General features: G+C 40.9%; 2 protein-coding genes and 1 long non-coding RNA gene across 5 annotated transcripts; 2 read left to right on the top strand and 1 right to left on the bottom strand.

The window, feature by feature from the left end:
• Nucleotides 1-952: 952 nt before the first annotated feature.
• il19l (interleukin 19 like) lies at nucleotides 953-2,890 on the top strand. The gene is made up of 5 exons (XM_064967174.1): nucleotides 953-1,111; nucleotides 1,301-1,363; nucleotides 1,592-1,744; nucleotides 1,929-1,991; nucleotides 2,326-2,890. The coding sequence occupies exons 1-5, from the start codon at nucleotides 953-955 to the stop codon at nucleotides 2,431-2,433; spliced, it is 546 nt and encodes a 181-aa protein (XP_064823246.1). The 3' UTR covers nucleotides 2,434-2,890.
• A 1,374-nt stretch (nucleotides 2,891-4,264) lies between these two features.
• On the bottom strand, nucleotides 4,265-7,735 carry LOC135541651 (zinc finger and SCAN domain-containing protein 31-like). 2 transcript variants are annotated; one of them, XM_064967971.1, is made up of 2 exons: nucleotides 7,472-7,735; nucleotides 4,265-7,325 (listed from the first exon to the last, which is right to left on the bottom strand). In XM_064967971.1, exons 1-2 carry the CDS (start codon nucleotides 7,662-7,664, stop codon nucleotides 6,550-6,552), a joined length of 969 nt encoding a protein of 322 aa, XP_064824043.1. In that variant the 5' UTR covers nucleotides 7,665-7,735; the 3' UTR covers nucleotides 4,265-6,549. The 2 variants fall into 2 exon arrangements, with proteins under 2 accessions (XP_064824043.1, XP_064824044.1); XM_064967972.1 differs by having other exon boundaries at nucleotides 4,265-7,292.
• On the top strand, nucleotides 7,535-11,486 carry LOC135541652 (uncharacterized). Of its 2 annotated transcripts, XR_010455982.1 has the most exons (4): nucleotides 7,535-7,629; nucleotides 7,980-8,024; nucleotides 8,170-8,288; nucleotides 8,468-9,667. It is a non-coding gene; the product is annotated as an uncharacterized LOC135541652 (long non-coding RNA). The 2 variants fall into 2 exon arrangements; XR_010455983.1 differs by lacking the exons at nucleotides 7,535-7,629; nucleotides 7,980-8,024 and adding an exon at nucleotides 11,258-11,486 and having other exon boundaries at nucleotides 8,033-8,288; nucleotides 8,468-8,546.
• The last annotated feature ends 1,234 nt before the right edge of the window (nucleotides 11,487-12,720 follow it).

Raw genomic sequence — 12,720 nt, 5'->3', positions numbered from 1 at the left:
ATTTCCTCTTACCTGTTTCTTTGTGACTGTGCATGTGAACACCTTGTGGAGTATCTGGCGAAATTCCCCTCTCTGCCCTATAAGAGCCAGACATGAGCGCCAACATGGACACAGAGGACTGCTCATCAGAGAGATAGAGGACACACACACAGAGGACTGCTCATCAGAGAGATAGAGGACACTCACACAGAGGACTGCTCATCAGATAGATAGAGGACACACACACAGAGGACTGCTCATCAGATAGATAGAGGACACACACACAGAGGACTGCTCATCAGAGAGATAGAGGACACACACACAGACACACAGACAGGTGAGTTGGAACACCTGCCACACACCTAAGGATTTGTTGGGGGGGGGGGGGGCATGGCGTAGAGGCCGGGGGAGATTGTGACTTGGATGCGGGGAAGACTTTTTAAATTGATTACTGGATGCTGCACTGAGCTGACAATACGCTAGAAACATGGATATGTCACAAACTATAAAAATGGAACCACCGAGTCATTTCTGGAGGCTTGAAGCAGCGTTACTGTCGCTATAACTCGAAGCAATAACTTAATAACTCTAGCTAACTTAGACTGAGAAGACATGAATGTGTATGTTGTTCTGTCAGTGATGCTCTAAAAGTTGGACTTTTCCTTTCATCAAGTATACTTTTTTCTCCATACACCTGTCAGTAAAAATGTTTTTATTGTCACATAAACCTGAAAAGTGTTGTTTTGTACAGTCACAGCCATAGTAGTACGGCACCCCTGGAGCAAATTAGGGTTAAGTGCCTTGCACAAGAGTACAACAACAAATTTTTTACCTTGTCGGCTCAGGTAATCAAACCGGCAACCATTTCGGTTACTGGCCCTACGCTCTAACCTCTAGGCTATTTGTTACCAGTACGTAAGGTGTGTGTTTACTTTCTAAGTGATGCTCTGTCTGTCTCCAGGTTGACATAGAGATGAAGCTGCTGTTAAGCCCCACCATCCCCAGGCTCCTCTTCCTGTTAGCGTGTCTCAGTGGGTGTGGCTTGGGACATGGCATACACCTGGGAACCTGCTCTGTCACCGTACACACTCACGAACTACGCAAGCACTACACAGAGATACGGAGCTCTGTGGTGAGCACACAAACACACACAAACACAGTCATTTACATGATCCTGTATTAGAACAAGAAACCTACCCTGAGGCTCTCAGTCTCTACCTCTCCTCACTCTCTGTCACACTGTCTGTTTTACATATCCATATTTGATTAGAGTGAATAGAATTTTCTATTGACTGTGTTGTTGTGGGTTAAATGTGTGCAGATAGCAGCAGACAGTCAGATGGGAGTGAGACTGCTGAGGGGAGACGTGATGAGGAACATACAGGTAAATTGTTCTCACTACCTTAACCTGCATATCAATGTTCTTTAAAAGACGCTCAGTCTAGTGTTGTCCATTACGGGAGACCTTTTCCTGGTGCAAAAAAAGCACATATATGTATCTGTACAAAAAAATACAGTAAACCCTCATAACCTGGCAGCATGATATAATTTGGAACATTTCTTTAACAATGTGCTGCAGTAAATGTAACATGCAGTGTGTCCTCCCTTTCAGGAGGGGGAGTACTGCTGTTTCCTGCGTCTTTTGCTACGTTTTTATGTGGAGAGAGTGTTTGTTAGCCACGGCATGTCTCAGCCACTGCACCGACGCTCAACCAGCGCTCTCGCTAATAGTTTCCTCACAATCAACAAGAACCTGAGGCAATGTGTAAGAAGACACACACACACACAGGCATGCACACACACACACACACACACACACACACACACACACACACACACACACACACACACATATTAACACACAACATCACACATTTTCACCTAAAAACTCACACATAAACAAAAGCTACTACTATTGTTATCTAATGACATCTCTTTATGTCCTCCAGCACTGCCACTGTGGAGAAGATACCAGGAGAAAAATGGACTCCCTACAGGCCCAGTTTGACAAGGTAACTACACACACTGACATATAAATATATAGAGAGATAGATAGCGAAATAGAGAAAATACTGTTTGGCGAGTGTATGGTGAAAGAGGCTTAGACAGTCCAAGAGAGAAGAGTGAGAGAGAGGAGATGAATCAATAAGATTCATGCCAATATTAACCTCTCTCCACCTTTTCTCCATCCTCTCACCCTCATCTTTCCCTCCTCTCCCCCTCCTTTCTCACCCTCATCTATCCATCCTCTCCCCTCATTTATTCCCCCCACCTCTCCATTCTACCACCCCTCATCTCTCCATCCTCTCTTCCTTATCTCTCCATCCTCATTTCTCCATCCTGTAGCTGGAGATCTACCAGGCAGCAGTAAAGGCTATAGGAGAGCTGGACTCTCTACTGGACTGGCTGGAAGAACTCAAGCACAACTCACACACAACTCACACAGACAGATAACACACAACTCACACAGACAGATAACACATATGAAAATGTGTAAATGTTGCAGTAGAGATGATATGTTACATTTTTGTTACCACATATAATTTATTTGATGGGATGAGTTTACCTGAAAGGAATATTTATTAATGTGTGTATTGATGCTGATGTATGTATTACAAGAGACATATGTCAGTCTCAGATGGCTGTCTAAGTTCCATAAATAATGGTTATGTGTTATTAACCAGTGTGAATTTGACCAAACTGTCGAATTTCACTACAAATTACATGTACAGTGCCTTCGGAAAGTATTCAAACCCCTTGACTTTTTCCACATTTTGTTAGGTTCAACCTTATTCTAAAATGTATTAAATTGTTTGTTTTTTTCATCAATCCCCACACAATAACCCATAATGATGAAGCAAAAACTGTTTTTTTGACATATTTGTTAATTTATTAAAAATAAAAAACTGAAATATCACATTTACATAAGTATTCATTCATACCCTTTACTCAGTAGTTTGTTGAAGCACCGTTGGCAGCGATTACAACCTCGAGTCTTCTTGGGTATGACGCTATAAGCTTGGCACACCTGTTTTTGTGGAGTTTCTCCCATTCTTCTCTGCAGATCCTCTCAAGCTCTGTCAGGTTGGATGGGGAGCGTCGCTGCACAACTATTTTCAGGTCTCTCCAGACATGTTTGATCGGGTTCAAGTCCGGGCTCTGGCTAGGACACTTAAGGACATTCAGAGACTTGTCCCGAAGCCATTCCTGCGTTGTCTTGGCTGTGTGCTTATGGTCATAGTTCTGTTGGTCCTGAGTGCTCTGGAACAGGTTTTCATCAAGGATCTCAGTACTTTGCTCCGTTCACCTTTCCCTCGTTCCTGACTAGTCTCCCAGTCCCTGCCACTGAAAAACATCCCCACAGCATGATGCTGCCCCCACCATGCTTAGGGATGGTGCCAGGTTTCCTCCAGATGTGACGCTTGGCATTCAGGCCAAAGAGTTCAATCTTGATTTTATCAGACCAGAGAATCTTGTTTCTCATGGTCTGAGTCTTTAGGTGCCTTTTGGCAAACTCCAAGTGGGCTGTCATGTGCCTTTTAAAGAGGATTGGCTTCCGTCTGGCCACTCTACCATAAAGGCCTGATTGGTGGAGTGATGCGGATATGGTTGTCCAGAGGTACTCTAGAGCTCTGTCAGAGTGACCATCGGGTTCTCGGTCACCTCATGTCCGACTGCTGAGAATATTTTTTTTTATTTGATAAATTTTATAATACAGCTATAACGTAACAAAATGTGGGAAAGTCCAGGGGTCTGAATACTTTCCATAGGCACTGTAAGTGTGCAATTGCTGGTACCTGGGCTGTCATCCTTAAACGTAGTTGATTATAATTTGACAGGCACCTTGCCCTCATTAAGCAAAGGAGTAGGGTTGTTCTGAGCGTTCGGACCTTACAATGGCAGTCAAGCACCCAAGCTTACTGGCTAAATGTTGGCTAACTAGCGAGCTACTTCAGACAAATGAGAGAACAGCTCACTCTGACCATTTTACTCGCCCTAGCAGAGCTGGTTAGGCTGTTTTTATGTTGTCCAGAGCGTTGGTGACTGTAACTGTGCTGCTGGCAACAATTGAATTTCTCTGTTTTTGCCAACGTTTACTGACACCGGCCATATTCAATGGGTGTTGAACCTTCGTAAATGAATCAGTTATTAAGAGTGAATTTACAAACTCTGGCTGTCCCTTCGCTACAGAACGCAGTAAACGTAGAGAGCGAGGCTGAAAAAGATGCATTCTGAAGCTGCCTTACTAAGAAAAAAACAATAATACCAGAGGTGTCGAGTATGCTGCTTTATTAACTCAATCAATGATTTTGTTACATTGTTTTCTAACTGATATGATATAATATTGTGACATGAATTAATGCGAGAAGTACACGCAAAACACCGCCATCTCCTGGATAGTGTTGGTCCCAAACAGATGCCGCTCTAAATAAAAAAGGTATACCCAAACACGCTTCAGCCCAATTGAAATGAAAAAGGGGGGATCCAGTGCTCGACTGAGGGACTTGAAAATCCCCAAAACATTCCATACCTCAGGATACTTCAACTGGTGACTATCCGGGAGAATAAAGAATAAGGAGCACTCTAACCCGATTGTTTGTACTGTCAATAAATACGATTTATGCAGAAACATATTTATTCTCCGCGATAGTCACCAGTTGAAGTATCTGGGATAAGGAATGCTTTTGGGATATGCCAATCCAACACACAGTAAAAGTTATGCAGTAATGTGAAATATCATACCTGATGGTATTTATAATAATAAATAAAGGTTGAGAACCTGTATTTATTTGAGAAATAAAATAGCCTTCTATAACAGCTTGAAATTAAATAACATGATTAATAATAAAATGCTTTATTTACAAGAAGCATAATATACCAATCCACTCTAAGATGCTCACAACAATATAGCATGGCATTACATGGACTGGGGCTATGTCAGGTTTATGAGAAAGAACACCATGCAGTGGTGTCAAACCCACTACACAAGAAAACAAACGAGGTAATGAAACTAGAGCTGGTGAGGTGGCACTCCAACATTTGAACAAGGGGCCTTGTTGAAACCAAATATGTGCTGCTTTCAGTACAGCTAGAAGACAGTCACTGATACGCGTTGTGTATAATTCAAAACAAAATGAGATGGCAACTGCATATGCTTAAAAATGTATGTTTCTGTTATGCACACTATTTTGGGCTTCTACAATGTTGTGCATGTTCGTTCCTCAATACATTCACAATATAAATTGCCTTTGGAAAGTATTCAGACCCATTGACTTTAGGCTAAAGCCTTATTCTAAAAATGTGTTTACATTTTTTTATCCTCATCAATCTACACAAAATACCCCATAATGACAAAGCAAAAACAAGCTTGGTCTGAGAATATTTAGGTGACTTTTGTCAAACTCCAAGCATGCTGTCATGCGCCTTTTACTGAAGAGTGGCTTCCGTCTGGTCACTCTACCATAAAGGCTTGATTGATAGAATTCTGCAGAGATGGTTGTCCTTCTGGAAGGTTCTCCTATCTCCACAGAGGAACTCTGGATCTCTGTCAGAGTGACCATCGGGTTCTTGGTCACCTCCCTGAAGAAGACCCTTGTCCCCTGAGTGCTCAGTTTGGTTGGGCGGACAGCTCTAGGATGAGTCTTGGTGGTTCCAAACTTCTTCCATTTAAGAATTATGGAGGCCACTGTGTTCTTGGGGACCTTCAATGGTACAGAATTTTTTGGTACCCTTCCCCAGATCGGTTCCTTCGACACAATCCTGTTTGGGAGCTCTATGGACAATTCCTTTGACCTCATGGCTTGGTATTTGCTCTGACATGAACTGGCAACTGTGGGACCTTATATATACAGGTGTGTGCTTTTCCAAATCATGTCCAATCAATTGAATTTAACATAGGTGGACTCCAATCAAGTTGTAGAAACATCTAAAGGATGATCAATGTAAACAGGATGTAACTGATCTCAATTGTGAGTCTCATAGCAAAGGCTCTGAATACTTATGTAAAAAATGTATTTTTTCCCTTCTTTTTTTCATTTGCTAAATTTGTTCTCGCTTTATCATTATGGGGTATTGTGTGTAGATTACTATGGATTTTTATTTACTTAATCAATTTTAGAATAAGGCTGTGACGTAACAAAATGTGGAAAAAGTCAATGGGTCTGAATACTTTCCAAAGGCATTGTATATTAAACCAAGATCATTGACCTGATGGGTTTGTTTGTCCTGCCACTACAGGTATAAGGTAGCATGTCTACAAATGTGAAGCACTTTCCCATTAAAATGTAGACATCCTTTATGTATTTAGAGAACACCAATGTACTAGTTTGCTGTGACTTTAAGGTGTAATCCAAATGGGGGACTCATATGTTGGGACAAACTTAAAAAGCTTACTGTGTCAACTAAAAATACTAGTTCTACAAAACATACTATCCACTTTTGTGCCATGCTCAGAATCAAAAGGTCTTACTGCACAAGTGAGAGAAAGATTTTGCCCTAAACAGCAATGTCATGTTTCTCAATCTGTGTTCATCCTCATTTCTTACAAGCGAAGCATTAAACACAAAAAAGTCAACAATATGGTTGTTCTCTGTGAATCTGTTGGTGCTGTTTTAGAAATCGTGCTGCCCTGAAGCATTTTACACACATGGGACACTTATATGGTTTCTCACCTGTGTGAATACTAATATGTTCTTTCAGGCTAAACTTCTGAGTGAAGCATTTGCCACAATAACAACACTGATATGGTCTCTCTCCTGTATGACTCCTCATATGCTTTGCCAGGGATTTGGTGTAACCAAAGCATTTGCCACATTCTTTGCATTGATATGGTTTCTCTCCCGTGTGTATCCTCATATGGACTGTTAAGTTATGCTTGAGGCTAAACAATTTACCACAGTCTTCACATTGATGTGGTTTCTCTCTTTTGTGAGTCACCATATGTTCTTCCAGGTATATCTTCTGGCTGAAGCATTTGCCACATTCACTACACTGATATGGTTTCTCTCCAGTGTGTGTCCTCATACGATCCCTCTCTCTGTTCTCCACCGTTGGGGTTTGGTAAAGATGTGAGGGCTGAGGTGGGTCCTGATCACAGTCACTTTTCACAAAGGAAGGATTGTTTATGAACTCTTTGATATCAGACTCCAAACCCTGAAGCTGCTCTTCCTCCTGACCTGTCCCAAACTCCTCCTGTTCCTCTTTAATCTGTTTGGGCTCTGGGTCCTCCTGCCCCAGACTGGTGCACCACCACTCCTGCTCACAGTGCTGCTGCTCCCCCTCTTCAGGGACAGGGAGTATTAGATGCTGGGGATCTAAAGGGACAGGGAGTATTAGATGCTGGGGATCTAAAAGGAAAGTCAATCATTCATTATATTACAATCAATCCTGACATCATTTTAAAGACACAATTGTGTATTGGTTGTTTATGGGCAATGTGGTTTGCCTGCTTACATAATCTGCTTGATTGATTGTTGTGATAGTCGCTACCAACCTGCTTTATGCAAATGTATCTTTGGTTGAGTAACGACATCCAGCAGCATCCGTAGACGATCGATCTCCTCCTTTGAACGGGAGATTTCTTCCTGGTACTCTGATACCGTTTTTTCCACGACCACAAATATCTCAACAGCCGCCGCTGTTAATCGCTCGGTAAGAAACACATTCAGCAGATGTAGTTTGGACATTTTGTAGAATGAACGTGTATCAGTTCCTATTGTTTAACTCACTTGGATTAGTAGTATGTTGTGTGTGAACCATAGACTGTGAAAAGAAAACGTATGAACGTCACAAGAGTAGCAGAGATTGCAATACCGCCCCCTTTTGTGCGGGTTAATTACGATAATTATGCTGTCAATGAATGGATGTGTACAAACGTAAGAGCTGTCAAAAATATGTAAATATTAAAGAGTAAGGTTAAGTCATATTATATTGAGGATTACTCAGCGCTGCATCCATCCAAAATCTGTGGTTGGTTTGTTTATGGCTTTATCTCACTCCAGCCCAACAGGTGGCGGTATACCAATAGCGACAATGAACAAAGAGCGGTAAGGAAGCATACACTGTTTACTTCCATGTACCGTAGGACATCATTTCTCTGGAAATGTTTTTGTACACTATCATGTCTAAACTACATCTGCTGAATGTGTTTCTTACCGAGCAATTAACAGCAGCAGCCTTTGAAATATTTAGGGCCGTGGTTGGAACGATATCGGAGTACGAGTAAGACATCTCCCGTTCAAAGAAAGATCGAACGTCTCCAAAGGCTAATGTTACATGTCATCACACAGCCTGATAGTGATATAAAGCAGGTCTGTAGCGTATAGTGATGTTTTACCTTCACGTATCATAAAGACGTTTCAGATTTTGCTAAACCATACAATATTGTGACCACACGTGCATGTGCGCAGTCGGATCTTCAGTGTCAGAGGAAAATAACTATAGCTATATCATAATATAGTTCGAGATATTTATTTTTTCATCTCTACAGATCCCCAGCTAGTAACTCACTGTCCCAGAAGCAGGAGTTCCCCCTGAGCAGCAGCACTGTGACCAGGAGTGGATCCCAGGTCTGTGGTAGGATGACCCAGAGCCCACACAGATTAAAGAGGAACAGGAGTAGTTTGGGATTGGTCATGAAGAGCAGATTCAGAGGCTGGAGTCTGATACCAAAGATTCATATTAACTTCTCCCTTTGTGATAAGTGATTGGGATCAGGACCCAGCCCAGCCTTCACGTATTCACCAAACCCAAACTGTGGAGAATGACTTTCTACCCACTAAAACAACAGAAGAGATCCAAACAGAACCCAGGGAGGGCTGTGGATTATCCGAACCAAACAGTCAATTACAGCCCCTCTCTCCAGTAAATGCAGACTGTTCTCCAGCTCAGAATGAAAACAGTGAACATGTCGATAGTAGTACATCAACTCTGAGAAAGCAGTCTGACAAAAGATCTCTGGGGAGAAACCGTTTAACTGCCATGTGTGCAGTAAATGTTTCCTTACAGAGGAATACTGTCAAAGACATACAAATACATACAGGAGATAAATATTTTCATTACCATGGTTGTGGCACGTGCTTTACCAGGAAGGGACACTTGGCAGAGCATTTAAGATAGTTACACCCAGAAGAGAAGCCATTCCACTCCCAAGTTTGTATCAAACATCCTCATCTTTTGAAGGATCAAATGAAATTACACACAGGGGATACATATACATTCCCCTCCATATGTATTTGGACAGTAAAGCTAGCATTTTAAAATTGGCTCCCACATTTGGGATTTGAGATCAAAGGTTTTATATGAGGCTACGGTACGTAATGTCACCTTTTATTTGAGGGTATTTTCATACAGATTGGTTTTACCGTTTAGAATTAAAAGCATTATTATGTATCTAGTGCCCCCATTTGAAGAAGTCATAAGTATTTGGACAAATTCACTTGGTGTTTGAAGTAGTAAAATGTTCTGGTGCATATTCCGAGCACACAAACATGTTTGTTGGATGCATTTCTTGGGTTGTTTTGCCCAATAGGAAGTGAATGGTTAATTATAACTGGAGTAATTTTCTAAGTAGATAAAATGTTTCTGCACACTTCTAAAATAATCCTGAATGAATCATGAAGAGGCTACAACAAAACATGCTAACCTCTCACCATTACCATCTTCTCTTCCTACAACAAAACATGCTAACCTCTCACCATTAACAAAACAACAAAACATGCTAACCTCTCACCATTACCATCTTCTCTTCCTACAACAAAACATGCTAACTCTCACCATTACCATCTTCACAACAAAACATGCTAACCATTACCATCTTCCTACAACAAAACATGCTAACCTCTCACCATTACCATCTTCTCTTCCTACAACAAAACATGCTAACCTCTCACCATTACCATCTTCTCTTCCTACAACAAAACATGCTAACCTCTCACCATTACCATCTTCTCTTCCTACAACAAAACATGCTAACCTCTCACCATTACCATCTTCTCTTCCTACAACAAAACATGCTAACCTCTCACCATTACCATCTTCTCTTGCTAACCTCTCACAACAAAACAAAACATGCTAACCTCTCACCATTACCATCTTCTCTTCCTACAACAAAACATGCTAACCTCTCACCATTACCATCTTCCTACAACAAAACATGCTAACCTCTCACCATTACCATCTTCCTACAACAAAACATGCTAACCTCTCACCATTACCATCTTCCTACAACAAAACATGCTAACCTCACATTACCATTACCAAAACATCTTCTCACCATTACAATCTTCCTACAACAAAACATGCTAACCTCTCACCATTACCATCTTCTCTTCCTACAACAAAACATGCTAACATCTCACCATTACCATCTTCCTTCCTACAACAAAACATGCTAAAACCATTACCATCTTCTCTTCCTAACCTCTCTCACCATTACCATCTTCTCTTCCTACAACAAAACATGCTAACCTCTCACCATTACCATCTTCCTACAACAAAACATGCTAACCTCTCACCATTACCATCTTCTCTTCCTACAACAAAACATGCTAACATCTCACCATTACCATCTTCCTACAACAAAACATGCTAACCTCTCACCGTTACCATCTTCTCTTCCTACAACAAAACATGCTAACCTCTCACCATTACCATCTTCTCTTCCTACAACAAAACATGCTAACCTCTCACCATTACCATCTTCTCTTCCTACAATAACAGGGACTCCAAAATGACATTATTCACCATTTAGTTCCTATTGGGCAAAATATAATCTGAAACACAACCAAAACTAATTGCAAATGCATCCAACAAGTTTGTAGTCACGTTTGATGTAGTCATTGAGTGCAAGGAATATGGAACAAAATAACTTTTGACTAATAGAAATGAAATAATTATTCAAATTAGGGAACTTGATACATTTAAGTGCTTTCATTTTTAAAATGACAAAACATGAGAATGCCCTCAAATATAAAGGTGACATTCTGTACTGTCGCCTCATACGGAACATTTGATCCCAAATACAAAATGTTGGCATATGGAGCCGATATTAAAATGTTAGCTTCATTCTCCAAATACATGGAGGGGAGTGTACATGCTCATTGTGTGACCGCAGCTTCATATCTCAGAGTAGACTAAACATCCACCAGCTAGTTCACACAGGGGAGGAGTTTTTTAGCTGCAATGTGTGCAGCAAATCTTTCCCTAGGAAGGGATATTGACATACATATGATACACACATGGTAAAAAAAAAAACTTTGTTTCCGTGTTTGGCATGAAGGCTTCCATCAAACAGAGCATATGAAGACAAGACCCAAGGGTGGAGGTGCTCTGTGAGGGAAACAGGATTCAGTCCGAATATCTGAAGGAACAGTTTAACAATGTAGCACTACTGTTAGTTGACTTAATCTAATGTATTGATTGATGAATGAGGGTAATTGACATGATTTGCTATTTTTGTGTCTAAGGATAATATTTATATAAAAAACTATAATACAATCTTATTACAACACATTTCTACATGTTCTCTTCTGTTTGGCACTGTATAAATGTATCACAAAGAATGATACATTTGTACAGTTTTTGCATATCAAAGGGTGAAAATATATTGGGCAACTGTCCACGATTGAATTTGAACAAATATAATGGGATATTGGTGTCTTTCATAAGAAAACTGCAAGTATTGAAACTTGTCCATACAGTTAATATCAATCCATCAAGGAGAGGGTTGCACGACACAGGTCACAGGTCACGGATACATTCTGATCCTCTAGCAAAGGTGGAATACATTGCCAAGAGAAGAGTATGGTAGCATTTTCTGAATTTCATTGTACATTTCAACTTATTTAGTTAATTGTATGGTCAATGTAGAGTGATTTACATCTGGTATCAGTTATTGTTTTGCTTTTAGTTATCAAAGGGCTCAAGGGAAGAAGGATCAACCCCCAATGGAATTGATGTCCGAAACAGCCAGGGCACAAAAAAAAGGATCAGTGGAGGGAAACAAATGCTCTTATGGGCCAAAGCGGGACCTTCAACCAGAGTAGTCCTCAGTCTCAAAACAACAAAGCAAAGAAAAGTGCAGATTGCAGAAACGATGCAAAAGAAAACTCCAGTTAAACAGCTACGGAGGGTTGAACAAAATTGCAACAAAGCAAAAGGGGAGAAATTCCCAAAATATTTATAGAGGTCAAACAAAACCAGGAAGAAAGTAGGCATACAAGAGGAAAAAACTATTGATAAAAATATTGACGAGAGTGCAATGTCAAAGTTCAGAGAAAAGGTCTTGTTTAACCTCACAGAACTCCACGCAGCATTCAATGAATGGGTGAGCTCTCCATGCTGTACAGGCAGGCAGTTTGTGCCCATTTTATATAACTGAATGTGTGACAAACACTTGTACCCGTCATAAGGCTAACCTGAAAGTGCAAATTGTGAGGGCTCATGCCGGTGTCCTGTGTGGAAAACGATTTAAACATCATTAATGTAAAAACACCAAGTCATTCATACGGGGAAGAAACCATTTCAGTGTCAAGATTGTGGTAAACATTTCAGTCGAAAAGGAAGCTTGCAGATGCATGAGGACACACACGAAGGAGACGCTGCATCGTTGCCATATTTGTGGAAAGAGCTTCCCTGACCACACGTATGAGTCAGAGGGTTGAAACTGCATCACTGTGAAGAAAGTCACAAGGTCTCCGCTGAGTGAAGCCCTGACCGTGCATATGAAGACTCACATAGAGG

The sequence above is a fragment of the Oncorhynchus masou genome, chromosome 6 (genome assembly GCF_036934945.1).
Source record: "Oncorhynchus masou masou isolate Uvic2021 chromosome 6, UVic_Omas_1.1, whole genome shotgun sequence".
NCBI classification, from domain to species: domain Eukaryota; kingdom Metazoa; phylum Chordata; class Actinopteri; order Salmoniformes; family Salmonidae; genus Oncorhynchus; species Oncorhynchus masou.
The sequence above is the reverse complement of the archived record's forward strand: the minus strand, read 5'-3'. Positions and strand labels throughout refer to the sequence as shown.

Coding starts and splice junctions, on each gene's coding strand:
- il19l (XM_064967174.1), top strand. CDS start 953: ATGAAGCTGCTGTTAAGCCCCACCATCCCCAGGCTCCTCTTCCTGTTA. Junction 1,745..1,928: donor ACAAGAACCTGAGGCAATGT/GTAAGAAGACAC, acceptor TATGTCCTCCAG/CACTGCCACTGTGGAGAAGA. Junction 1,992..2,325: donor TACAGGCCCAGTTTGACAAG/GTAACTACACAC, acceptor TCCATCCTGTAG/CTGGAGATCTACCAGGCAGC.
- LOC135541651 (XM_064967971.1), bottom strand. CDS start 7,664: ATGTCCAAACTACATCTGCTGAATGTGTTTCTTACCGAGCGATTAACA. Junction 7,326..7,471: donor GATACATTTGCATAAAGCAG/GTTGGTAGCGAC, acceptor CTTTCCTTTTAG/ATCCCCAGCATCTAATACTC.